The sequence below is a fragment of the Panthera tigris genome, chromosome D3 (assembly GCF_018350195.1).
Source record: "Panthera tigris isolate Pti1 chromosome D3, P.tigris_Pti1_mat1.1, whole genome shotgun sequence".
Lineage (NCBI taxonomy): Eukaryota > Metazoa > Chordata > Mammalia > Carnivora > Felidae > Panthera > Panthera tigris.
The window spans coordinates 75,832,040-75,859,527 of record NC_056671.1 but is presented as its reverse complement, the minus strand read 5'-3'; the positions used below and the strand labels follow the sequence as shown (position 1 = coordinate 75,859,527).

The 27,488-nt window shown below is 45.5% G+C and overlaps 1 protein-coding gene across 4 annotated transcripts in view; it reads left to right on the top strand.

The window, feature by feature from the left end:
- The first annotated feature begins 3,823 nt into the window (after window positions 1-3,823).
- FECH (ferrochelatase) overlaps window positions 3,824-27,488 on the top strand; it is a 37,358-nt gene continuing 13,693 nt past the window's right edge. Inside the window, exons 1-6 of one of the 4 annotated variants that reach the window (XM_042962314.1) lie at window positions 3,979-4,061; window positions 9,824-9,950; window positions 15,180-15,310; window positions 15,417-15,536; window positions 17,118-17,266; window positions 24,625-24,759. In XM_042962314.1, the coding sequence (XP_042818248.1) occupies window positions 9,855-9,950; window positions 15,180-15,310; window positions 15,417-15,536; window positions 17,118-17,266; window positions 24,625-24,759 (631 nt within the window). In that variant the 5' untranslated portion in view covers window positions 3,979-4,061; window positions 9,824-9,854. Of the gene's footprint in view, window positions 4,062-9,823; window positions 9,951-14,366; window positions 14,457-15,179; window positions 15,311-15,416; window positions 15,537-17,117; window positions 17,267-24,624; window positions 24,760-27,488 lie in introns of those variants that run through there. The other 3 variants (XM_042962317.1, XM_042962315.1, XM_042962316.1) reach the window with 3 other exon arrangements.

The window sequence follows — 27,488 nt, the reverse complement described above, 5'->3', positions numbered from 1 at the left end:
ACCTCTGCTACTTACAAATGTGACCTTATTTGGAAATAGGATCTTTGCAGATGTAATTAATTTAAGATGAGGTCAATAGGCTAGGTCCCTAGGGTAGGCCAGTATTCAACAAAACCCCGATATGACTGGTATCCTTACGGTTACGAAAGGACAGACACAGAGAAAGTCCAGTGGCGATGGAGGCAGAGATGGAGTGATGCAGCTACGGACCAAGTACGGCTGAGGATTGCTGGCCACCCCGGCAGCTGGGAAAAACAGGGAAGGATTCTCTTCCACAGATTTAAGAGGGAGCACGGTCCTGTTGGCACCTTGCTTGTGGACTTCTAAGCCTTCAGGGCTGTGCATTTCTGCTGTCTTCAGCCACCTGGTTTGTGGTATTTTTGTCCCAGCAGCCCCAGGAAACTAACTTAAGCTTCAATGTGTTCCCGCCTCGCTGGTCCCTCTGCTTGCAAAGCCCTTCGGCAGAGAGCCCCCTCGCTCTCCATGGGTCCCCGCTCAAATGCCACCTTTGCAGAGAGGCTGTGTCCAGCTGCACCACCGAAACTAGCGCTTCCTGCCTCTCTCCACTCCTTTGCCTCTTTCACTTTTCTTCATGGTCCCTAGTCACACCCGACATTATATTGTGCATCTTTCACTTATTGTCTTCCTTGCCGTCAAGAATGTAAGTTCCAGGGCGGGGGCTTGGGGGACTCAGTCGGTTAAGCGTCTGACTCTTGATTTCGGCCCAGGTCATGATCTCACGGTTCGTGGGTTTGAGTCCTGCATTAGGTCCTGCGCTGACCGTGCGGAGCCTGCTTGGGCTTCTGTCTCTCCCTTTCTCTGGCCCTCCCCCGCTCTCTCAAAAATAAATAAATAAACCTAAAAAGAAAAAAAAAAGAGCCTAAGATCCATGAAAGTAGAAAACAGTGTGGTTCATTGCTGCAAACCCAGTGCCTACTACGTACCTGACATAGGTAGGCTCTCCATGCTATTTGCTTCATAAATGAATGAGTTCCTTGAGAGTACATTTTGCTCTTTACTTTTTTATCCTTCCCGTTGCCTGATACATGCTTTGCTTATCATGGACTCTCAGTAAATATGTATAGATGGACTAATAAATCCCTCATCACTCGTGGCTTAAGGCTCTGTGTGGTTAAGAGAGGAAGTCAAAATGCACACCACATTGGCCTGGATTTGGTGGCCTCTTTGCTGTAAAACAATTGTGGGGACAATCGATCAGATTTCTCTGAGTGATCATTACAGCTCACCATTTGTCTGCCTCACGCAGCCACGGTTTCTCTTGTGCTGCACACCACCCCTTCTTGCCCTGTTGTTTTTCTGATTAAGGAGACAGAATTGAGTAATCTAAATTTGGTGTGTGTAGCTCAGAGGTGCCAATCATGACAAATAATGAATTAGGTGATCCCCCTGCCCTTCCCTGAAGCATTGAGCTGAAACCAACAAGTTCATTTTATTTAGGACCAAAGGCTGAACTCAGAGGGCTGTCTGTGACAGGAGAGTGCTTTTTTTCACTAATTAAGTCACCCAGTTTCAGACAACCTTTCTCCTGTGCGGTGGGGGTGCGGCTTATTGAGTTGACCCTGAGACTGTGCCTTTGGCCTTCTGTTTGCTAAGACAAGTGGTATATACCTTTGTTACAAATACGTAAGCCAGAAAAAAATGCATTTATATGTACATATGCACACACATGCACACACACACACACAAATCTCTTATTGTTTTATAAATTTGCTTAGCTGTTTAAGGGGTTTTCTGGTTTCCTTAATAAACCCACATTTAGAATTTCTGGGTGAAGTGCTGTGTTTTCTAATCAGTTTTGGAAACGACCAGTATAAAATGCATTTTATCTGCTTTCATTTCATAAAAACATAAAAATGTACTTGTTGGGAAGCTATTATATTTGATATTTGTGAGAAATAAGTCAGAGATTAGAAATAACAGTTTTTATGATACTCCCTGTTCAGGAAAAATAATGAAGTTCTGTTTCCACCTATAACCTATGAGTCTTAATATGTGCATTGGGGGGTTTTGTACATGAGGGATTTTGAATTTTTCTTTTCAAGTGGGTAAAAATGAAAATATAAGATATGAATAAAATGTATGCAACTACTAATTCGTTTTTAAAAATGTTATTATGTTGATATATTTCATAAAGCATGTGTTGCTGGTTCCTGGGCAGATACCCGTCCTAGCTGTTGATTATGTGAGATTTGGCACCTTTGTGCATTGTCACTAATCATCAGCATTTCTCTAGGAGGGGCCAGAAGCCCTTGTTATCTTCACCTAGCAGAAGGGGCATAGCCCTGGGGAGGCAGGGGTGACTTATCCAGAGCCTTCCAGACTAGCTAAGAGCCTATCCAGCTCAAACATCTAAAACCCTTAGTTAGCCTTTCCCAGTTCTCAGGACTTGTCTACACTTCGTCCAGCACAGCATTTCAAAACGTAGCGGCTTTCTGTGCAGCTTAAAAGAAATGTTTAAGCTTTAGGTAAAGAAGTACATTATGAAGATCACCTCCAAAGGGCAAATTAAATGCATATAATTTTCATTATGAGCATAGAGAGTTAGCAGAATATGTAGGAGAGCAGTTTAGCACTTGGGGCAAGTTTTACTGTCCATTTCTCAGGGGACATCTGCTTGGATCTGAAGATCATGTAGGTAATATGAAAGGCACTTAATTTGATGTTTTATATTTGGCTTATAACCATAAGGAGGACCAACTTTAATAATAAACTAACCAGGAACAAATTTTAGCTACAGAAAAGTGGTTTTCAACTCAGACTCCATCGTCCCAAAATATTCCACATAGCTTGCCCCCTACTTCCTTCAGGCCTTTGTCCAGATGTCAGTGAGAATTTCTCTGACCTATCTATTTCAGATTGCAGTAGAGTCTCCCCTTCTCCATCTCCCTTATATTACTTCCTTCTTTCTAACGCTCATCATCACCCCCAACAATACATATCCTGATTATTTTGTCTCTCCCTCAACCCCCATGTAAGCCACTTGTCTTCTCTGTTCACTGCTGTTTTTCCAATGCACACAGTAGGTGGTCAATACTTGTTCAACGAATGAATAATGCCTGAGACCTTTCTGTTCCAAGGTTGGTCTTGTACTTCAAGGAGCACAGAACAATGGGTACGGTTGGCAGGTGCAGGTGTGGGAATGCAGGAATGGCTAGAATTAAGAGCAGTGCCTGTTGCGTGTGAGGGATTGGGACCAGACAGCTACCTTGCGACGGTGCGCAGATATACGGGCAAACTTCACCATGCCATCCCTCCCAGAAACCCATTTGCTGGACTGGCGTTCACTTTTCCCAACGTTCTCGCGTTAGCAGTATAATGTTTGCTTTCTGGTCCCGCCTGTCAAACTGTGCTGTATAGAGATGCCACAGGGAAATTAAAGATGTCATTCACGAGTGTCTCATATAAAACAATTCCTTTTCCTACTCTGAAAACCAAGCTTACAACAAAACAGGGTCTGCTCAGTTGTACTATAACGAGGCAAGCAAACTGGAGAAGTGAGGCAAAAGCATTCTCATATCCAAGTCATAGTATTGAAAAAGTCTGGAAAGCCCTTTGCCGAGTTGTGGCGGCGGTTTCCGCCTTGGCCAGACTGGCAGATGCAACCAGGGCGTTCGTTCAGGGTGACCGCGGGCGGGAGAGGGGCTGCTGGGCTGGAACCGCCGGCTGGTGGGGCGGGGCCGCTAGCACAGCCTCGGGCCCCTTTTACCCCTTCCACCCCCCCTCCCCCCGGCCGAAGGCCCCACGCCCGGGCCAGCTGTCTCGAGGGGCGTGTCTTCCTCTGGCCCCGCCCCCGGGCCCCGGCTAGGCCCGGCCAGGCAGCGAATGAACGGGTGCGCCGCGAGGGCGCAGGGGGCCGCAACTTAAGATAAGGCGGCCTGTGGTGGCAGTGCCAGCAGCTCGGAGCTCTCCGGGCCGGTACCCGATCGCGCCGCCGTGGGAGGAACCCGAGTCCCGGGCCGAAGCTGCCCCGGGAAAGCTCTCAGGCGGCATCAACATGGCTGCGGCCCTGCGAGCTGCGGGCGCCCTGCTCCGCGATCGGCGTAAGTGAGGCTGTCGCGGCCGCCACCGCTGCCGGGGTCCCTGCGACGGCGTGGGCAGCGCAGCTCGCGCCGGGGCCCTCCGGCTTGAGGGGGTTCCGGGAGCGGCGCAGGAAGCTCCGCGCTATGGGGCGAGGGGCGACCTGGAGAAGGGACCGGAAAGGGGCCCTCCCCTGGGAGGGGCTGAAGGGGGGGCGGTACACGGGTCGTCTGGGGTCCCTGGGACGCGGCCAGGAGAGGTCCCGGAGCACCATGAGTCAGCGGGGTTACCGTGAGCAGTGCCGGGGTTTATCCGCACCTTAGTTCTTATCTGTAAAAGCATAATCATGAGCGTCACGGGTTGTGAGCATTATGGGAGGGAGGGTGTGTTACGGACCTACCACTGAGGACGGTAACTAAGGCATCATCATCGTCATCACCACGGACATGGGTCATGGGGTTCCCTCCCTGGTGATGGAGGTCGCAGTGTGCCCACTGCCCCTCTGTCTTAGCCCCTGGCGTCACCCGGTGCTCACTTGTCCTTAGGCAGGTAGCACCCACTGCGAGGGAGTCTGGGCTAGTATTTCCTAGAGATTTTTGAAGAACGAACAAGATCTAGTGACAACCCAACATGTTTCTCATGCAAATTTTGAATGTAGGGTGCTTCTAGGATGAGCTGAGGAGTTTGCGCGAGGAACACCTGGTTGGCACACTAACTCTGCAGCATTTTTAACTGTGACCCCTTGAGTAAGACACTCACCTGGCTTGAGTTTTGGTAAAGATGAAAGGAGAAAGGTAATATACTTCACGGGCTTGGTATGAAGATTAGCTGGATGCCGGTAAAACTTGTAGCACAGTGCCTGTCATGCAGTAGATACATTGAGACCCTTAAATGTTCAGTTATTATGTGAAAGGCTGGGGCACACTAAGATGCTTAGTTAAGGCATTTGAATGATGACCGGACACAGACCTGCTTTATTTCTCTAAGAAGTTCCCAAATTCTTCAGTCTGGCACCTACTAGGAGGGAATGGAGAGAATCCACTTTGAATTTCCATATCTTATTACAGGTGCCTTTGTGAGGAAGATAGTAAAGACCCAGTTTGTGGTGAGGGCCAAGGCACAAAGGGTACGTGAAGCAAAAGGCATCTTTTTTTTTTTTTTTTTTAAGAAGAGGAAGGACAGTACCAGTAATGTTCCTGAAAGATGTATTGAATTAGCCTTTTCTTTCATCAGCCATTTCTGTGGCAGAGTCTTACAGGTTTTAGATTTGAGGTCATAGAACAATCTAAGAAGCTTTAAATGATTTGTTCCAGATTATGAGTAACTAAGCGGAAGGATTCAGAAACCCTAGCAAATGTGGATTTGAAGTCCAACTGAATTATGAACTCTGATTTTTAAGATGTAGTTATAATACTTTAATCATCTTGTTGATATGAAGGAATTAACATCTGAGTTAGAAAAAATTGAGTAGTATTTCTGAAAATGAATTCGGAAAGTAAAAGTACAAAAACAAAGTTTTACACTAAGTTTTTAGCATGTTACGGAATCAATAAACTCTGACGTGGGCCACATACTGTATATACTGTATATATTTTTGAATTAGAAAGTTGGTAGACTAATGAATTATTGTTTTTTCTTTTTGCCTTTTCTTTCCAAATTTTCAACACTGAGCATATATGTCTGTCTTTTTCTTTCTTCTTTCTTTCTTTCTTTCTTTCTTTCTTTCTTTCTTTCTTTCTTTCTTTCTTTTTAACGTTTATTTATTTTTGGGAGACAGAGTATGAGCAGAGGAGGGGCAGAGAGAGAGGGAGACACAGAATCCGTAACAGGCTCCAGGCTCTGAGCTGTCAGCACAGAGCCCAACGCCGGGCTCGAACCCATAAACCAGGAGATCATGACCTGAGCCAAAGTCAGACGCTCAACCAACTGAGCCACCCAAGCGTCCCATGTCTTTCATAATTAGAAAAAGAATCTAGAATAATGAAGAAGAATATCAGTGTTTTAATTAAGGACATTAGAACATTTTGGTGCCATACCAGAAAATAATTCTTTTTTTAAAGTCTCCCCTCCCCAAATGTTTATTAATAATCACAATATCGGATGTTATTTATGTTAATTTTAACTTTCTAAACTTTATTTACTTATTTTGAGAGAGCAGGGGAGAGACAGAGACAGAGAGGGAGAGAGAGAATCCCAAGCAGGCTCAGTGCCGAGCCCGACGTGGGGCTCAGACTCGTGAACTGTGAGATCATGACCTGAGCCAAAATCAGGAGTCGGATGCTTAACTGACTGAGCCACCCAGGTGCCCCAGTTATTTGTTAGTTTTTAAAATGTTACCTATTTTTATAAGTACCTTTTGAAATAAATCTCATCTCCTATGTGATAGGAAGTGGCTCTGGGGTGCCTGGGTGGCTCAGTCGGTTAAGCATCCGACTTTGGCTCAGGTCATGATCTCACAGTTTGTGAGTTCAAGCCTCACATCAGGCTCTGCAATGCACAGCCTGCTTAGGATTCTCTGTCTCCCTCTCTCTCTGCCCCTGTCCCCCCACCCTCCTTTCTCTCTCTCTCTTTCTCTCTCTCAAAATAAATAAATAAACTTAAAAAAAATGGCTTCATTATATATTAAAGTACTTGTGTGCCTTGCTTTATAACCTCCCCTGCCCTACCCCTAAGCATCCAAAATATTAAATAATTTGGTTTTGGAGAACCAGTTAATACCCATGAGCCTCTTAAATCATATATATACTTTTGAATGCTTCACCTTTTGGGTTTGTCCAGGAGTTACAAAGTTTTGCTTTCTTTATATTCTCTTCTGCATTTTCCTAGTTTTATAGCTTTTATGGTTTGTAGGCCTTTAAAAGGTAGACCAGCAGTTAATGTCATAGGTAGGGGTAGAAGGGGTCCCTGGGTGGCTCAGTCGGTTAAGCGTCTGACTTCGGCTCAGGTCATGATCTCACAGTCCATGAGTTCGAGCCCCTCATCAGGCTCTGTGCTGACAGCTCAGAGCCTGGAGCCTGCTTCAGATTCTGTGTGTGTCTCTCTCTGCCCCTCCCCCACTCGCGCTCCGTCTTTATCAAAAATGAGTAAACGTTTACAAAATTAGAAAAAAATAAATAGGGTTAGAATACCTGGTCTCAGTTCATAAGTGGGCAAGTCCCTGCTGTTGAGTATTCTTACTTCTTAACCATATGCAGTGTGCCAGGCACTGTTCTTGGGTCTGGACATAGATGTAAAGATTTTTTTTCCTGATGTTCACAGCAGCCCTGCAGGGTTGGCCTGATCACCATCATTCAGATGGAAAAAGGGAGTAGTTCTCGCTTGGAGTAGTTCTTTGAGTTGCCCAACTACTCCCACACACAGCCTGTTTGGTCCTATCTGGGATTTCTGCTAGACGTCTCTGGCTCTGGAACATATGCTCTATGCTATACAATGCTGTCTGTGCCCTTGGATTTCTCGTAAGCTGTGAACTGAGTGTCTTCAGGAGTCTCAGCTCGTCCTTTGAACAATTACTTAAAACTCCTTTAGCTACATGTCTGTTGGTCGTTTGGTCAGAGACTACTCTTAGTTTCTTTGGAACCTTCAGATCACTAGGGGAGAGGAGTGTTACAGAGAAGTCCTTGAGAGGGGGGTGTATTAACCCTACGTCCTGAGCACAAAGGATCCCTTATTAGCAGCATTGCCTTCTGAGAATTTGTTCGGCCACAGAGAAGAGGATTTTGTTAAGTATAGGGCATGACAACTTGAAAAACTACCCTCCCAAATTGTGCTAGGAAATACTAATGTATTAGTTGATGACTCTGGTCTCACCCGGATTCCCTTCTGCCACTCCCTTTTTAAGATTCACAGGAGGAAGGCTTATCACCAGCAGTCAAATCATGTAATGCCTAAATTCTATTCTAGTACCCCATGGAATCCAATATCTCATTCGTACCAGGAATCGCAGACATTGTGGCCTGATTGAGAACCCGGTTGCATCTCATGCAGTTCAGAATTGAACTTGTCTAAAATAAGGAGCTGCGAGTTGGCTTGAGACTTCATTTGAGCAGAATTGAACTTCTATATGTCAATCTTTGCACTTCCACTTTGAGTTAATAAGGACTATTCAGCACAAGCTCACGTAATTGGCTCTGTTGGGAATGTGCACAATATGGGGAGTTGGAAATCTGGAGATACCATTCTCCTATATTTTATAGGCAGGGTAGGTGAAAAAACATCAGAGCAGGTATAGTCCCTATGCCCTAGACACTTCCAAATGAAACCAATGCCAGCACTAATCGTACGTGGCAGGTGCTGTGCAGAGTGCATCACTGGTCTTACCTGCTGTAATCGTCACAAGGATCCTGATTGCAGGGTGTTGTCATTTTACCGGGGAAACTAAGGCTCGAAAATATATAGCCTGGCCCCAGTCACGTTGCTGGTAAGTGTCAGAGCTGCATGAGGTCAGAACTGCTGGTCCACAGCCCGAGTTCCTCACCGGAACTCTGACTTAGAAGGAGGAGGAGGGCAGAAGGAGACTGATCTCAAGCTGGTTTCAAATCGGCTGGTTTGAGAATGGGTCATGTGTACGGTGTGGGGCACAGCAGTAACCACCGTCCCCCCATTGCTACCTTGAGTGTCTATTGTATAGCTTCAGTTCAATTTCACTGTATGCCGTTTAAGGATGAATATTCTTCATGGTACAACTAAGTATGGCCCATGGACTTCTCAGTCCAGGTGGGTTCTCCAGGCCCACAGCTGACTCTGGCGGGGCACAGGACAAGAGTGCACATCGAGACCCATGTATCATATGTGGGATCGCCCGCTAACAAGCTGTGAAGTATGTTCTGTTCTCCAGTACTGGCAAATAGACCTTCGTAATGATCTGGAAGGGTGAACTGTTGAAGTCTTCAGAGTTCCCACAGAAGTGTCGTGGCCTTGGGAGCGTCGCCTCTGCTCTGTAGGCTTCCCTGCTTCTCTTTCCACTGCCAGCTGTGCCCTGAATTGTGAAGAGTCTTGTGCATTCACCCATGTGGACACTCCAGTCTAGGTTCAGGTTCTATTCTTGCTCCTGCAAATAGCTTCCCTTAGGTCAAGAATTGCTCGCACTGATGGCACAATCAGCTTTCGGGAGAATAGAGCTAGGAAAGAGGCCTGTACAGTCCCTGGAGTGGGTGTGGGCTTTTGGGGACAGGGAATTCTGGGTATGGGGAGCCTGGTCAGGAATGTAGGTCATGGGCTCTGGGGTCCATGGGTCTTTGGCTGTGCAGACTGCATACCCTGTGGGGGAGGCTGCAGCACAAGGAGGGCCAGAAGGGGCCCTCTAAAGTAGAACCCCCCCACCCTTGTCAGTGTCCAAGGGCAGTGCTGGGGTTCTCAGCCCTGGTGCTTTATTGGAGGAGGCTTATAGGCAGATGCGAGGTCTGTGCAACTGGTTGAAAGCTGGCTCAAGTAACACCCCGTAAACCGGTGGCTCTGAACACGTCCCGCGGCTTCTCCCTTTCGTGTGAGCAGCGCACTAACTTCCGTATGCATGCGGTGATTCTCCTGAGGGATCACGTCAGAATCTGCCAGGGCAGAGTGAGAAGGTGTGTTTCTCAAAAGGCTCCGTGCAGGTCCTGAGAAGCCATCCCAGGAGGCGCCACCCCACCCCCGGCAGAGAGGGCTTGAGTGCCGAGAAACGCCGGGGAAATCACCTGTGCTATAGCGTCTCTTTAAATTTTAAGTCCAGGACATCTGCTCGGAGGACCCCCTCCAAAGACATTGCTTCCCAGCCGGATTTCATGCCGCTACTTTACTTTTGTCACAGTGGTGCCTGGAAGCTCAAGGGCCCGCCAACCATGGAGGGGCCAGTCGATTGGAGCCACGGCGGCAGCTGCCACAGAAACAGCCCAGCGTACCAGAAGCCCAGAACCTCAAGTTCAACCGGGGAAGAGGTATGAATCTAATTTTAGGTACTAATAAGAACCTTTTTTTGTTGATGCAGACGCCAGTGAGTGGATACAGGCTGCCTTAAGAGGAAAGCTGTGGGGGAATGCTAGTGTGGAAGGAGTGCAGAGTTGTTTTCTTGGCTTTCTTTCAGTAGCTGGAAGGCTACAAGTTGCACCCACACACGCACACACACCGCTAAGGTTTTAACATTTGGGGGGAATTTTTATAGATTTAAAAACTTGTTGTTAAAATTTTTTTCCCCGGCTTTTTTGAGATATGATTGACAAATAAAAATCCCACAGGGCTTTTGTTAAAGGACACGTAACTCAGGACCAGCAGTCTGCAGATCATGTAGGAATTTAGTTCTGGAATATGTCATGTAACACAAATTTCATGGACACTAGAAATGTGTTTATGAAACTAACATAATTATACCTATGAAATGTATGTTCTGTTTAGGATAAGGAGTGACTAATCCGTCAAGAATTTATCTAGTAAACCCTGCCATTGTTTTCCACTGTTAACAGGGTGAGCGGAATTCGAAATGACATAATACGATTTGTGATTTATTAAAGGGATAAAGTACCTGTTTCGGACGTCACCGCTGCTGTTTGCGGGTGGATGTCAGCAGGCCTGGCGTTGTTCTGGGCCTCCTCTTCCATCACGGAAGCCACAGCTCTTCTCAGGTCTTCCTCTCATACAGGGGCAGCACAGGACTCGAACGGGCAGTTGTGTAGCTGGGTGCCTAGAAATAGCCCACCTTAACGCTAGCCGAGCGAAAGAAGGAGACGGGTTGCAAACTAGTAACTCCTTGATGGTCGGTTCCTCTAGCGATAGAGCTATGAAAATAGTCCTATTTTGTGGTTGTTATTTTTCATTGTGTGAACTTGGGTGCGTTGACTGAAGTAAACTGAGGTTTACTGACTGAGTAAACTGAGGTTTGAAGGGGGATAGAGCATTAGGGGTGGGGCCTCGGATCATCTCTTTTCCACTCTCTGGCCTCCTAAGTGATCGAATCTGGTGAGGAAAACAGTAAGCAGGGACGCTGTCTCTGTCCTGGCAGCCTGGACACCGTTCCTGTGTGTCCCCACAGCCCCGCTTTTCTCACCTTAGCCATGGTCCAGAGTGCTTTAAGTCCTTAGGGTTTAGGGTGAGTATTTGATGTAACCTGAAGAACTGATTCAGTGTGGAACCCGGGGAGAAAAATTATTTCATTGCTATATTATCCTAGTAGCAAAAGCCAATAATATAACCTTAATATCATTAAATTAAATAAAAATCTAAAAATATCTAAATTCCATTAAGTAACTTTGTATCATCTTTATACCAAAGAAATGGGTTCATTTTAGGACATGTAGACGGGCAAAAAAAAGATTTAAAAAAATCACCAATAATCCCACCACCCAGTGTTTTATGTCTATGTCTGTACCGATTGATATTTATTCAGTAAATATTTACCAAAATGTGACAGTCGTGCACATAGTATTTTTTAAATTTCTTCTTTTTAAATTTAATAATATATCTACCATATAAATGTAAATATTCACCATTATGTTAATAGCATACGAGTATTTTATGAAATCACAGTTTATTTACCCATTCCCATGTTATGGGGCACTTGCATTCTTCCTAGTTTTAAAATAGTAGAGATGATGAAGTGATCAGTGTTTCTGTATATCATTCTGGTGCCAGACCTGAAGGCCTCGTGCTGCGCAGTGCTCAGACTATACCAGATGAGACCTCCACTAGACCGGGGGTCAGCCGACTCGCCTGTAAAGGGATAGATAGTGGGCCATGTGGTCTCTTTTGCTGCTATTCAACTCTGCTGTTATAATGTGAAAGCAGCCTTAGCGACTATGTAAAATAATGAGTGGAGCTGTGTTCCAATAAAACTTTATTTACAAAAATAGGCAGGGTGTGTATGTACAGATCTGGCCCGTGGGCTGTAGTTTCCCAAACCCTGTTCTAGAGGCAGCATAGATACTCAGGCCAATTACATCTTGGAGGTTTCATGAAGAGGTAGAATTTGTGTCTTTATCTTGGTGCTGACTATATACAGTATAATTGAATGATTCTGTTTCTTTATTAATTGATGATCTTAAGTTTCTGTTATGTACAATTAGTAGCTCAAAGGAAAAACCTCCTATTTTGAGAGTCCCAGAATATAAAAATGGCAGAATGTTGAAACCTTTTCAAGCGAGAAGTTTTAAATATGTTCCCCTATTTACACTTTTATGTTCAAACAAAGGGAACTTGACATTCAGAGCTTGGTCTCAGATGGGCTCTGTCTGGAGGAGAGGAGAACAGAGACCATGGATAAGGCTTTGCACTTCGCATTCTCGAATAGAGGGTGTCAGACTAGGGCAGCTAATGCGCCATTCGTCATGCATAACACAGTTTTGAATTAAGTGCACGTGTATTTAGGTGTTTCCAAATCATGTGCATCACTTTCATGTGTAAGATCAACACGGTTTATAAAACATGGGTTTGCAGGGCAGAGTCGTATCCAATTTAAAGCCACTCTTGTTCTGAGCTCAGGTGTTATAGATGAAAAGCAGTTCTAAATCTCGTTTGCACATTGATACCCTCTATGGCTTAGGTAAGTCTCTTAGCCTGGGGTTTCTTAACCAGTAATCTGTTAACTGGCAGCAATCCATGGAAAAATGCGCTTAATTTATTGTGAGTCACAGATTTTGAGGGTGAGAGACAGGATCTCAGAGCACGGGTGGTCTAAGTGGAAAGATTAAGGGAGCATTTTACAATTTCACAATATAATGAATCTGGAATTTTTAGGATTTAAGAAAAAAACCTAAACACCAGCTTGTTAATTCATTGATAGGACTTTTGGTGAGAGGAGGTGGGAAAGTTGTGGGACAATGACATCCTCCAGAGTAGTTGCTTAGTAAAAAGGAGATGAAACCCCCTTCCTCTAACCCAGTGGTTCTCAGTAGGGGAGGGGGATGTTCCCCATCTCCAACATATTTGGCAATGGCCGTGTCTGGAGACGTTTTTGGTTGTCACAACTGGGACGGGGTGTGTGCCGTGCTTTCCGGCAAGTAGAGGCTGGGATGCTACTAGAACCCTGCAACATACACCATAGCCCTCCACAGCAAAGACTCATCCAGCCGAAAATGTCAGTGGTGCCGAGGAAGAGAAATGCTGTCTAAGACAGTGATGTGAAAGGCGAACTTAGTTTGTCCTTACAGTGGGGTCTAAATTAGGAGATCTCTGACTTCACTGGAATGCAGCATTCCGCTAACCCCAGCAATTTTGCCTCAGCTTGTTTTGCAAATTTAGGTTGAGAATTCAGATTTCTACCTCATTCACCTGTAGTATGTTTGGCAAGAAAACATTTTCTTCCTGTATGAATTTGACGCACTCTGCTGCGTAACATTATCCCAAGTGTTGTTAGCACTTGTTTAAAAATTGCAATTAAAATGTCATCCTGATCTCATTGGCTTTAGCACACATTAGGGACAGTCTTCCAAACAGGATTCATGTCTGCAGGATTGGCTTAGTCACTGCGGTAGCTGGAGGTGGCCTTGATATAGGAGGCTTAGACAGCGGGACCCCTCAGCCTTTGTACCAGTGGAGTTTAAAATAAACTTCAGGCTGGTTGTTTCTCACTGCTTTATCAAGAGTGAATGGAGAGTACATCCATCCGTGCTGTGGAGTATTATTCAGCCATAAAAAGGAAAGAAGTACTGATTCACGCTGTCACGTGGGTGAACTTTGAACATTTTATGCCAAGTGAAAGAAACCAGGCCCAAAGGGCCACATGTCATGTGATTCCATTTCTATGAATAGGCAAATGCATAGACTGAGAAAGCGGAGGATTAGTTGCCAAGAACGAGACAGAGGGAGGATGGGGAATGGTTCTAGTATGTGGGAATATTTTTGGAGGGTGATGAAAATGTTCAGGAATTAGAGAGTTGTTATGGTTGCATAACTTTGTGTGTATATTAGAAAGCACTGAATTGTATTTTAAAATGGAAACCTTTATGGTATATAAATTATATCTACATTTTTACAAATGCCAAAAAAAAAAAAAAACCAAAAAACCATGAATGGAAGAAACACTCCTTGTCCTGTAGTGTCCCCACCTACAGACTCTTTCACTGCACGGCCCCCAGTTCTCCAGGGCCTCATCTCAGGCTCTGACCCCATGGTTCCATGTCTCTAGCCTTGGGCTTCCAGCGGCTACCGGAAGCATGTGGGCGGCACCTGGTCCCACTCTGGCCCCTTCTTGCCCCCTGAAGGTGTTTAGGAATGGAGAACTCATCTCGGCCTGGCTCACTTTAGTCTGTGCAGGGTCCAGAGCTCCTCTGGATTTTAGAGGTTCAGAGCTGGCATGGTCCTTTTGTTGATTTAACTTCCCCCAAACTACTTGATTTTCTTTTTGCTTCTTCTTGTTCCTTCAGTGCTTGATTCTTTAGCCTGGGACCTATTTGAGTAAGAGCAATTTCTTGCCAGAATCCCTTAAGCAGTCGCTCTAGGTAGAGGATCGAGAGGTGAGTGCGAAGTGAGAGGTGTACTTTATCGTACAGGAGACACTACGGGGGAACAGCAGGCTCTGGAGAAGGAAGCAGAGTAGCAAGAAATCATTTGTCAATAATAATAGTTTAAAGGGAAAGGAGCAGATAAAAGAATGAGAGATGGGCTGGTTATTATACTGTGGAGGTTTATTTTATTTTATTTATTTATTTTTTTCAAAATTTTTTAACGTTTATTTATTTTTGAGACAGGGAGAGACAGAACATGAACGGGGGAGGGTCAGAGAGAGGGAGACACAGAATCCGAAACAGGCTCCAGGCTCCGAGCTGTCAGCACAGAGCCCGACGCGGGGCTCGAACTCACGGACCGCGAGATTGTGACCTGAGCCGAAGTCGGCCGCTCGACCGACTGAGCCACCCAGGCGCCCCTATACTGTGGAGGTTTAAAAGGGAAACCCATGGTTTCTCTGTGTATGATAGAACTTACTATATGTTCCACATCATGCTAAATAACTATGCTGTCTATTCTCAAAACAACCTTTTGAGGTCGTTGCTGGACTCCCTGTATACGAGGAGACTGAAGTTTGGAGAGACCAAGTAATTTGTATATCTGGAAGGCATTCACACAAACGTTTGCTTCAGCCTCAGGACAATTTGAGCTTTATACCCTGACTCTCAGTCCTTAAAGAATGGGAGGGATTTTTGTTCAGAACTGACAACTTAATGGGGAAACATTTCAAGCCCAGAGAAGACCAGTGCCATGGATGGAGCTGGGAGACCAAGGTCAGAGTCAGAACTGGGACCGTGCAGAACCGGAGGCGTTGTGCATTCCCAGATACGCAGCCCGGTGATAGCAGTGAAAAGATCTGTAGGTTTGTACCTCTGAACAGATTGGATGTTGAGTTTGCTAGCTGAACCAACAGTGTACCTTACAGAAAAATAAAAAGCTACAAGTCAACTGCATTTTATTTTATGTAGGAAGCCGAAGACTGGAATATTAATGCTGAACATGGGGGGCCCTGAAACCCTGGGAGATGTTCACGACTTCCTTTTGAGGCTCTTCCTAGACCGAGACTTGATGACGCTTCCTATTCAAAAGTAAGACGCGTGGAAACACCTGCACTTATTCCTAACTTGTGTAGTGCATCTTGCCTTACGTGTACGTCAGTTCTATAGTTACAGAAAATAAATGGTTTTTGTGCCTATCTGGTGGTGACTAGAGCAGCATCATTATTTTCCATTGTATAAGAAGGATATGATGTTGAGAGAAATGCAGGGGAGAGAGAAAGCAAGTTGGGGGGGGGCCTCTCCTTGAGCCCTTTCCTCCCTAGAGCTCTGGAAATGGCAGTTGTCTTGACACACCTGATGTCCCTTTAAATTTTTTTTAAATTTTATTTTAGGGAGAGCATGCAAGCGGGAGTGAGGGGCAGAGGGAGAGGGAGGGAGAGAGAATCTTAAATAGGCTCCATCCCACGACCCTGGAATCATGACCTGAGTCAAAATCAAGAGTTGGCCACTCAACCGACTGAGCCAGCCAGGCACCCCTGATGTCCCTTTAAAGATTGTTACCGTTATATTTGTACTTGACCCTCAACAGCTGATTAATACTCAGGGAAGCAATGATTATTATTCATTAATAATATTGTGGCTGTCCTCTTCCTTTCAAGCCTCCCTCCTTCTTTCTTTTCTTTCTCTTTTAAAGTAGGTTTTTGTAATGAAAAATTTATACATGCACGTGATAAAAAAATGCAAACAGCATAAACATGTTCACAGTAAAAAGCAAGTGTCTCTTTTCTTGAACTCCAGCCTCCCGGTTACCCACCATGGAGGTTACAGATGTAACCAGAAATACAGAAATCTGCAATTGTACAGATGTATTTCTGGTGACAATCCAGAAACAGTCCATGCATATCCAAGCATGTGCTTGTCTAAATATCTATAAATATAGATGTATATGTATATATGCACATATATATCTCCCCTGTCCTTTTTAACACAGATGGGAATGTACTTATGTATATTATTTAACACTTTGCTATTTTTTTTTTAAATTAACAATGTATCTTGGAGATTATTCTGTAACAGATTATATAGGCCCGGTTTATTATTTTTTTTCATGACTGTATAGAATGCCTTGCCTGGTCATAACTTAATTTATTTAACCAGTGGCTCACTGGTGGACATCTATGTTGTTTACAGTGTTGCAATGAACATTCCTGTGCTGTGCATTCAACTTTGCTCACATATTCAAATGTATCTGTGATTAATATACATTTTTTTTCTTTTTTTTTTTTTTAATACATTTTCTTAAAGTAAGAGTATTTTTTGCTTCCCAATGTCTTACATATCCTAGTTCCTGCTAGGTGTAGGATCAGGAAGTATTAAGATAGTGGCTGGCCCGCATCTAGGGCCTGCGCCTGAGTGGTGTCCTGAATCTTCAGGGTGAGTTGTGAGAGGAACTCGTGAGGCAGAGGTGGCTAATCCCCAGAGAGTGTTTTGTTTTCTTGTCTCTAATCGAGGCCAAAAGAGCTGGCTGTCGTCAATGACCTCAAGCCTCTATTTTTAAAGGCTTGATCTTCTTAGGCTCTTCTTACAATTTTGCTTATCTTTTCTATTGAGTAGTTTCTGAGGTTGCTAAGGTGGAACAAAAGCCACTTACCTACCTGTTAAATGATTTAGTAAGCTGGCACCAATCATCGCCAAACGCCGGACCCCCAAAATTCAGGAGCAATACCGCAGGATCGGAGGCGGGTCCCCCATCAAGATGTGGACTTCCAAGCAGGGAGAAGGCATGGTGAAGCTGCTAGATGACTTATCCCCCAACACAGGTACAGTGTTTCTTCACTAACATCTCAGTTTTGTTCTTTCAAAGTAGGTACAAAGTTCCAAATGCTATTGGACGGAACATGGAGTTCTGTCGGTTTGCGGGGGTTCCTACATGGCATGTGATCACTTAGCTCAGTTCTCGAGGCACTATCCTGGCCTTGGCTGTGGAGCCTGTTCCTTCCTTATGTTAGATATGGAAGAGCCCAAGGTTTGGAACATTAGTTTCAAAAGGAAGCTTGGTGTGTGTGTAAAGTTGGGCTAGGTTATAAGGAAGAGGCCACATCCCATGTATACAAGATGCGTATGTCATTGCTCTGGAAAGAAGTCTTGGGGCTGCTGTCACTGCTTTTTCTTTCTGTGTGGAGAGATGATTCGATCAACAGAGCAGAATTAGCTGCCATTGTGCAGCCGCGAGACCGTAAGCATCTTCAGCGACTGTTCTCGGCTCTCGGCAACACCAGCTAGTGCGAGGTCCTGAAAAGAGGATTGTGTGTGTCTGGAGACTGTCCTCCGAGAACTGCTAAGGCAGAATAATAATGTGCAGAATGCAGCAGTCACTATAGGAATGAATTGTAAGTGCCGTGTTTAATTGCATTCCAGACGCCATTGATTGTGGGACCCACCATTGTTTTTATATATACTAAGACAAAAACTCTGCCGGGTAGTTTTGAGACCACGTCTGTTGCGGGTGTGCACCAGTATGAGAAATGTTCAATCAAAAAATGTGCATGTTAGGGCACATGAGATACATTCATTACAGATACATCTTGGGGCTTCCAGATCAGGACAGGCGTGTGACACAGTGGCCACCCTCAAGGACAGTGGCCCCACCAGGCAGGCCCAAAAGCATTTCCCTCTTCTCTGAGAAAACACCTCTAAGTGTCACCTCAAGCTACTCTCAGAAGCCACCACGTCCCATCGCACACAGGGACAAGGGCTGTAGCCCTCAGCTCATCTCACTTGGAAAATTGCTCAATCATGCTTCTGCGTATTGAGTTTGCTTCCTGCCTTGGCCGTGGCTCAAGGGCATTTCTTACTGCCGTTCAGCCACACGTCCCACAACGTCCCACAACGTATCTTGAAAATGTTAGACGAGGGACACTCACCCACCTGATAGAGAAGAAACTGTCTCTCTGGTCATTAACAGTTTATCACGATAAAAGGTTTAGTGTGAATCAGATCTGCAATTGCTCTGCTGTCTCCAGTGGACAGAGGAGGTGGCAACATGCCATTGTTTCTGTTGGCCTGGTCGTGCAGGCTCCATCACCATCGAGGACCCTAGCAGAGCTGTTAGAGTTGAAAAAGGAATGTGGATGGACGGCATCCTTCCCACCTCCTCGCCCCTCCGTGCTGGGGCTGCCGGGTTGTCCGGACCAGACAGGCCAGCCGTGGCCCCAGCCTCCTGGGTTGGCCTGGAAAGAGTCCTATGGAATGACCCGGATTTAACCCACTGCCCCACTTACTATCAGACGTCTGATTATTCCCATCTGCGGCCATCTAGTACAAAGGAAGTTGCAATCATCTAGATTCTAGGATTATTCCCTGCTTTGGCAGGGACCAAAGAATAGTAATAATCCATTTCACATTTTCATAGAATTGTGAGAGTGATTTTTAAATTTTTTTTAATGTTTTTATTTATTTTTGAGACAGAGACAGAGCATGAGCAGGGGAGGGGCAGGGAGAGAGGGAGACACAGAATCCGAAGCAGGCTCCAGGCTTCGAGCTGTCAGCACAGAGCCTGACGCGGGGCTCGAGCTCATGAACCGTGAGATCATGACCTGAGCCGAAGTCGGACGCTTAACCGACCGAGCCACCCAGGCGGCCCTGTGAGAGTGCTTGTTAAAACATGAGTGATTGGTCATATGACCCTCTATCCTATAGAGACTTACGTGAAGAAGGGAGTTGATTCTTCAGTATAACTTTGAGGATAAGTTTAGGGTGTCTGAGGCACCGGCAGCTCAGCGGCTTGCCTGTCCAGTCACTTTACTAATGTCCCAAGTAATCATGCTTCCTCCTTCCTCACGCCATTCACTTGCCCTATTGCTCACTCACGTACCTGTTCGTTCACATATTCATTCCCACTTCCGTCCGTCCTTCCACCCAGCCCCACCACCGGGTATTTATAAGCACTGGCTACACGGGGGATAAAGTAGTGAGTGAGTCACACCCTTACCTTCATGGAGCTGAGCTTCCTGGTAGTTTTCACTGAGGCAGAGAGTAAATTCTCTAGGGGGCTGCTTTTAGTTCCTCTAGAACTTGGAAGTTTGTCCAGGGCCTGGTCCTGAGAGGGCTCTGGTACCGGTGACCCTGCGACCTATCGCCGTCCTCTGTGGTTCACGTTTGGAGCCCTGTGAGCAGGCAAGTTAAATTATTGCTGTCGCCTGCATGGTAGGTGGCCCCCTGACAGCTTTGGCACACCTGCTGTGGGGTTAAGGCTGTGGCGCTTAACGAGGCCCAAGAATGTCCACTCATTGATTCGTCAGTGGCACCTTGAGTGCTTCTCGGTCCTGCTTCTCGATACTGCTTCGATACTTCGGCACTTCGATACTGCTTTTCGTATTCAAAACCGCGGTTTCTACTTAGGAGCTCCCAGGCCAGTGGGAGGGACCGCCGCTGCAGGCTCGTCTGTTAAGTGACAGAGAGAAGACCTCGTAAGACTTACCGGAGAGATGCTACGTACAACGAGTATGAGGGCCGGTGGTCGCACAGAATGCAGATGTAGGAAAAATGAGGTGGCTTCAAGGCTTGGAAACTGCCTTGGGGGAGCTTTGTGCCGAAGACCCAGATTCTCAGGGGTGGCTCTGTGGCTCCTTCAGGGGCTCGCCCACATTATCTAGGAAGAGATTCTGTGTACTTCACAGATGGACCTGAAGCCCAGTCACAAAGACCCAGGTGCCTCACCCCCTTGGTATGGCTTTTCCTTCCCGCTTTCTGGCTTCTCTGCCTCTCCTCTGTTCCTGTCCTTCTTCTTCCTCCGCCCTTCTCCTACTTTCCTACAAAATTGTAAAGTATACTTTTTTTTTTTTTTTTTTTAATGTTTATTTACTTTTGAAACAGACGGAGACAGAATGTGAGTGGGTTGGGGGCAGAGAGAGAAAGACACACAGAATCTGAAACAGGCTCCAGGCTCTGAACTGTCAGCACAGAGCCCGACGTGGGGCTCGAGCTCACGACCTGTGAGATCATGACCTGAGCCGAAGTCGGATGCTCAACCGACTGAGCCACCCAGGCGCCCCTAAAGTATACTTTTAAACTGTGTCTATTTGTTTATTGGGAAAGATTCTCTTTCGGCAAAACAATGTGATGATAATGGACGGAAATGTTTCAAGCTCTCATTTTTAAAAAAAGTTTATTTTATCTGTTTGGAGAGAGAAAGAGAGGGAGAGAGAGAGAACATGCGTGCGGGGGGGTAGGAGCAGAGACAGAGAATCCCAAGCAGGCTGCACGCCGTCCTCACAAAGAACGATGAGGGGCTCAAACTCAATGAACCTCAAGATCATGACCTGAGCCGAAATCAGGAGTTGGACGCTTAACTGAGCCACCCTGACACCCCTCAAGCTCTCATTTTTTAGGGAAGTAGTTGTGGCTTGGTGGCTGGTATAGAAATTGCAGCTTGCACTGGCTTTGCATAGAATTGACTACTAACTCACAGGGTCAGTTTTATGAGGGAATATAACTTGGAACTGGTTTCATGTGGCTACACCACATTATAGGAATTTAGGGAATACAGAAGGAAATAGATGAGAAGTGTAATCATTTCACAAAAGTAAATCTAAAATACATTCAAAAGATGATAGTTTAGTTACGTAGAATCTGACCGCTTTTCACGAAGCCGTACGTGCTATCCTGTAGAACTCTGTTCTTTTTTTTTTTTTTTTTTGTAGAACACTGTTCTTTACAGGATGCTTGATGGGGAGGAGGGTGGCTCTTTTCAGATGGGGCTGGCTTCCCCGGTCCTGGTTGTAGGACTTTAGGCAGATGACTTACCCCACGAAGCAGCATCTTGAAAATGGGGGTGGTAACAGAGCCCCACTTCTGGGATCATTGTGAATATTCAGTACGATAATCCCGAAAGGCATCAGCCTGGGGCAGCGTACGTGACAAAAATTCCTTAACTGTGAGCATTTAGTATTATTCGTCCAGGGCATAGGGCTCGTGATGTGATACAAATTAAAAAGCATTATGCTATATATTTCACACCTTTCTCTCAAAGAGTCACGCACAAATCAGACATTTGAATTGTTATGCAGCTAAACTGATGGGCTGGAAATGAATGAAGTTTCACTGTTCAAAAATCCAATTCTGAGTTCTTTTTTTTTTTTTCTTTTCCTGGGTCTCACCAAAGACTGTTTGCTGGGCAGTGGCTCCAAGGGTGGACTAGGCTGGGCCAGTGAGTCGTGTGTTTTGGTCTCACCAGAGCAGATGCGCCCCCTGCCAGCTGTGTTGGTTAACATCCGTAGGCTATTTCTGTCCCTGTGCTCCTGCCGGTGACCTCCAGCTGTGGTGTGAAACCCATCCCAACTGGCGAGGGATCTTTGGGAGACATTTGTTCTTTCCTCGGGACAGGCCTGGTCAGAGAGGGAGCACAATGCCACTTGCCTACAGTCCGCTTGTGCAGGCCATCTTCAGTGAACAGTTTAGCCAGTCTTATCTGTTCCTTCCAGAGTATTTTACTCACCCTCACTTCAGAGTGAGGCCACCACCCTGCCTTTATCTGCAAGGGTGTCCCCTCCACCTCTCTTGTCTGCAACGAACTCCCAGGCCCCAGGCATTGAGGCTGCAGCTTTTGGAAGGTGAAAAGAGAATGCCAGAAGCTGGTTGGCCTGTAGCCTTGGAGGATCTTATGGTAGAAATCTAATAATAGTATTAGCTGAAAGTAGATTAGAAAGGAAATTCCACTTCAGCCTCAGCTTAGATGCCCCAGAGCTCCTTAGAGATGGGCTCGATATGGGGTGCCTAGGTGGCTCAGTCGGTTGAACGTCCGACTTCAGCTCGGGTTGTGATCTCATGGTTTGTGAGTTTGAGCCCCACATCAGGCTCTGTGCTGACAGCTCAGAGCCTGGAGCCTGTTTCAGATTCTGTGTCTCCCTCTCTCTCTGTTCCTCCCCTGCTCACGTTCTATCTCTCAAAAGTAAATAAATATTAAAAACCAAAACAAAACAAAAGAAATGGGCTTGATAGTGTGAACGTTGGCAGTTTTAGGATGAACCACATAAGGCTCTCATTTGGAGTTTGCTTACGGAGTCGTGCCCTCTGGTGTGTTTCAACTACAGTTCACCATTTTAGGCAACAGAACGTAAACTTGGTGGCCTAGAAAGGACAGACAGCTGAATATGATTCTGCTTATACCCCCTCCTTCCTCTTTTTGCGGTGCCCAGCCAGAGAATGTTGGACCAGCCATCCTTCCATGTGCGCACGTACTTCTCCCTCCCACCGTCTGCTCCCGTCCTTGGGAACTTGCGCCATCGGCTGCCGGTTCCCCGTGTCCAGTCACTGTGGAATGTTTTATACAGATAGGTGAACAACGGGCGGTTCTCTTTTCCTTCACTTCAACCGGAATGTTTCTCTTTTCCTTCTTGGGGCAGTTTAGTGTCCTGTGCTTAGTGGCAGCCGCTGCTAATGCTTGGACAGTAGCATCATCTTGGTTCTGTTATTATTTAATGTTTATGTAGTGTATTCTCAGTATCCTCTCTGAGTGTGAGTTGGGTGTTGTCCTGTGAAATGACAGGTAATGTGAGGAAACTTTCAGTTTTATGATTTTATAAATGCCTAAGAAATTGTGTGGCGGTGGGTACTTTAAAAAAAAATTTTTTTTTAATGTTTATTCTTGAGAGAGAGAGAGAGAGCATGAACAGGGGAGGGGCAGAGAGGGAGAGAGAATCTGAAGCAGGCTCTGGGCTCTGAGCTGTCAGCTCTATGTGGGGCTCGAACCTACGAACCGTGAGATCATGACCTGAGCTGAGGTCGGACACTTAACCGACTGAGCCACCCAGGAACCCCTTGTGGTGGATACTTTTAAGATACAGGACAAAAAGATGGAGAAGGACAAAGGAGGGACAGGAGAAGGTGTTTGTAAGGAACACATGGGGAAGGAGTGCAAAGCTGTGCACTGAGTTGGGCTGTTTAAGTGCTCGGAACATTTATTTCAAATCTGAATCAGTGCCCCCAGTTGTGTGTGTGTGTGTGTGTGTGTGTGTTTCAAAATGTTTATTTTGAGAGAGAGAAAGCGAGCATGTGAGCAGGGGTGGGGCAGAGACAGAGAGAGAAAATCCCAAGCAGTCTCCATGCTGTCAGAGCAGAGCTCCATGCAGGGCTCGAACTCACGAGCCTGAGATCATGACCTGAGCTGAAACCAAGTGTCGGATAGTTAACTGACTGAGCCACCCAGGTTTTTTAACCCAGTTAAAAAAAAAATGTTTATGTATTTATTTTGAAAGAGAAAGAGAGCAATAGTGAGTGCAGGTGCAGAAGGGAGAGAGAGAGAGAGAGAGAGAGAGAGAGCGAGAGCGAGAGAGAGAATCCCAAGCAGTCTCTGCTGTCAGCCCAGAGCCCAACATGGGGCTCCATCTCATGAACCAAGCACAAGATCATGACCTGAGCCAAAATCCAGAGTCAGATGCTTAACCGACTGAGCCACCCAGGCGCCCCCTCAGTGCCTCCAGTTTAAGCTTTGTTGTTGGGTTTCCTTAATCTATTAAATGAGGAGAATCATTTCAGTCATTTGTTATCCACGCATTTCTGTTGGGTATCCCAGAGCTTAACTGGGAACAGGAGGAGGGAACCGCGGGTGGTGGAAACAGGCTGGGGGGCATGGAAGGGGGTAGGCTCTGGAGTTGGGGAGACCCACATTAAATTTCAGCTCAGCCACCTGTGAGGTGTGACTTTGGATAGGTTCATGAACCCCTGAGAGTTTCAGTTTCCTTATCTGAAAAATGGGGTGTAAGTGAAAGAAAAAATACAAGCAAAGCCTCCATCAGTGTCTGGTATGTAAGAGGAGGCTGAACCTCAGGAATAAGTGTCAGTTCTTCCTTCCTTTGAGTCTCTCTTATCTCAGCCAAGAGCAGAGAATAAGGAACAGAAGCTTGAATTTTAAAAACTGCCGTGCTAATTAAGTAAAGGGATGTGTGTGTGGCGGGATGGGGGGTGGGGGAGCTGATCCCAGAAAATAGTGATTAAAAGTCCACGCACTAGCTGAAGACTGGATAAGATCCAAGGAATATTCTAAACTTACCCACATTATCAGCCTCAGAGGAAATTAGGTTAACTGTTCTTTGTTCCGGGCTTTGCATTATGTTTGGCGACTCCAAGGAATCTATATAAAGATTAATACTTTCTCCTCTCCACACATGCTTTCTAATAGCCCCTCACAAATACTATATTGGATTCCGGTATGTCCATCCTTTAACAGAAGAAGCAATTGAAGAGATGGAGAGGGACGGGATCGAAAGGGCTATTGCCTTCACGCAGTATCCACAGTACAGCTGCTCGACCACAGGTGAGCCTTCCCCTTGGCAGCGGGACGGTGGGTAGGGATGGCCCCGGCAGTGGTAGCCGGGGGACCTGGGTGTGGAAGGAAAGGATAAGTCATTTTCAATTTGAATGGCAAATCCAGCCCGTCTGCTTTAAACACGAGAGTTCAGGTCAGTCCATTTGAAATCTCATGGTTCATCTGTCCCCTGAGTTATGGGCCAGTCGGCCGGGAATTACAAACGGTGGGTGGAAGGCGGTCTGCTGCTGGTCCTCCAGTGCAGTTGTGTAATGGATCAGCGATGAACCTTAAGCCGCTTTCTATGTTTTCGTAATAAACCTTACTTTGATGGCAACCCTAGTATTCTTATTAACGTAACAAAGGTGATGGCTGCTTCCATTTTGAAAGTGGAGGTGCCCAGGTAGCACTAGAGATATTGGTGTGTGTTTGCATTAAGCTTCATTTGTGGGCTGACTTACTGGTTAAACCAAAGCCCTGCCCGAGGTGCCCTTTGTAAACTTCTCTCCGCGTTCTAAACTTTGGAAAATATTACCATGTGTTGCTTACTATGTATTTAGCTGGAGCTGGAGAAAATAATCATGTGTTCTGTTCTCTGTATCATTGGTAGTAGGTAAAGCTTCTTACTGTTGCCCACAAATACATTTGTTTGCCTTCTGTTTCAAGGATGGGGATCAGCATATTTTTACTCCCAGATTGCTTTTGGATGTTGGTGCATCTTATTTCTATAACTGTAAAGAAAAACAAAAGGCTGTTGGAGGAAATATTCAAAAGCTGTTGTGTGCCTTAAATGTTCAGAGCCCCTATGAAAATGCCTGAGTTTTCAGACACCCTCAAGAGTTTGAGTTGTGACTTCTTTTGGAAATATACCTCTACAACTTAAAATGTCTGGTAACATGTTATTGGATAATGAATCAGATTTTATAAATTTCTAAGCATACTTTTGCGTTGCTTTAAAAAATATACCTCAAACGTAGATGTCTGCTCTAAAAATCAGACAAGTTAAGAAGATGATTATTTGTATGACAGAGGATTGACTACGGGTTTCATTTCACAGCTGACTCTACCAGTATGTTTCAGGTGTTGGTGAGTTTTACTGGTACACCTCTTGCGAGAGGGCAGGTACATTTCACTTCTGAGACGCGAAAGCTCTTAGAAAGCACATCCATTCTTTGAGACCACGAGAGTGTTGTTTACCCGTTGTGTCATTTAGACACACACATTGTTGGGGCACAGCCAGTATAGGATATGTATCAATCACATACAATTGTTTTGGTTCTGTTTTCCGCTTAATTACTACTTCTGCTAGTTTAGCAAATGTTTCTGAGTGGCCCTGAAGAACTAATGTGGCTTCCAGAAGTCCTTTTGTGGCTTCAGAAGTCTTGAAAATGATATTCACCTGTAAAATGTGGCCTGCAGTATGAGTGTGATGGTGACTTCTCCAGGATTTCTGGAGAGATTGTTTTTGAGCCGGCAGCAGACTCAATTTGGATTTATCTGACTCGCTGTATTCCAGAATGGAACTCATTTATCTTTCTGAAAATTAAGTTTTAGGCTAAGTGTACATTTGATTTAAATATGGCTGTATCCTGGCCAGTATTTTATTTTATTTTATTTTATTTTATTTTATTTTATTTTATTCTTATTTTTTATGTTTTTATTTATTTTGAGAGAGAGGAAGAGTGTGAGCAGGGGAGGGGCGGAGGAAGAAGGAGAGAGAGAATCTTAAGCAGACTCCATGCTCAGCATGGAGCCTGACGTGGGACTTGATCCCACGACCCCTGGGATCATGACCTGAGACGAAATCAAGAGGCCGACACTTAACCCGATTGAGCCACCCAGGCACCCTACCGGCTGGTATTTTAACATGGAGACATATCAGATTCACAGTCCTCGTAGTTAACAGAAACCAGAGGATGGGTATTGGGAAGCAAGGAAACGCTTTGGAACATTTGCCCTATGTTAAGATTGAGGAAGAGGCTCTGTGTTAGGGTGAGTTGCATAGGATTAGCCTTAGCCCCAGCGCCAGCTCCACTAGGCCAAGAAAATGTTGAATTGTGTGGGTACCACCTGCCTTCCTTCAGTCTTTGAGTTTTTGTGATTTTGACCTCTTGGTTAAAAAGACAAGTTTTGGGGTGCCTGGGGTGGCTCAGGCGGTTAAATGTCCGACTTCGGCTCAGGTCATGACCTCACGGTCTGTGAGTTTGAGCCCCACGTCGGGCTCTGTGCTGACAGCTCAGAGTCTGGAGCCTGCTTCGGATTCTGTGTCTTCTCTCTCTCTCTATGCCCCTCCCCCACTCTCACTGTGTCTCTCTCTCTCTCTCTCTCTCTCTCTCTCTCTCTGTCTCAAAAATAAGTAAACACTAAAAAAAAAATTTTAAAAAGACAAGTTTTGTTAGAGTACTTGTAAGGAGTTGGTCTCCATTTAACTTACTCTGGGAAATGATGAAAATCTTGTAGAAACAGGTAGAAATAAAGAATGCTCACATACACCTTAACAGTCTGCTCTCAATAAGATAGTATTCTCATCAACAAGTCATTTAGGGGCACCTGGGTGGCTCAGTCCACTAAGTGTCCAACTCTTGATCTCAGCCCAGGTCTTAATCTCATGGTCGTGAGTTCAAGCTTTGTATTGGGCTCCACACTGGGTGTGAATCTACTTAAAAAAAAAAAAAAAGAACCCAAGTCACTTTAAAAGATGGCTGTAAAGCTTTTATTGTAACGTAGAAAATATGAAT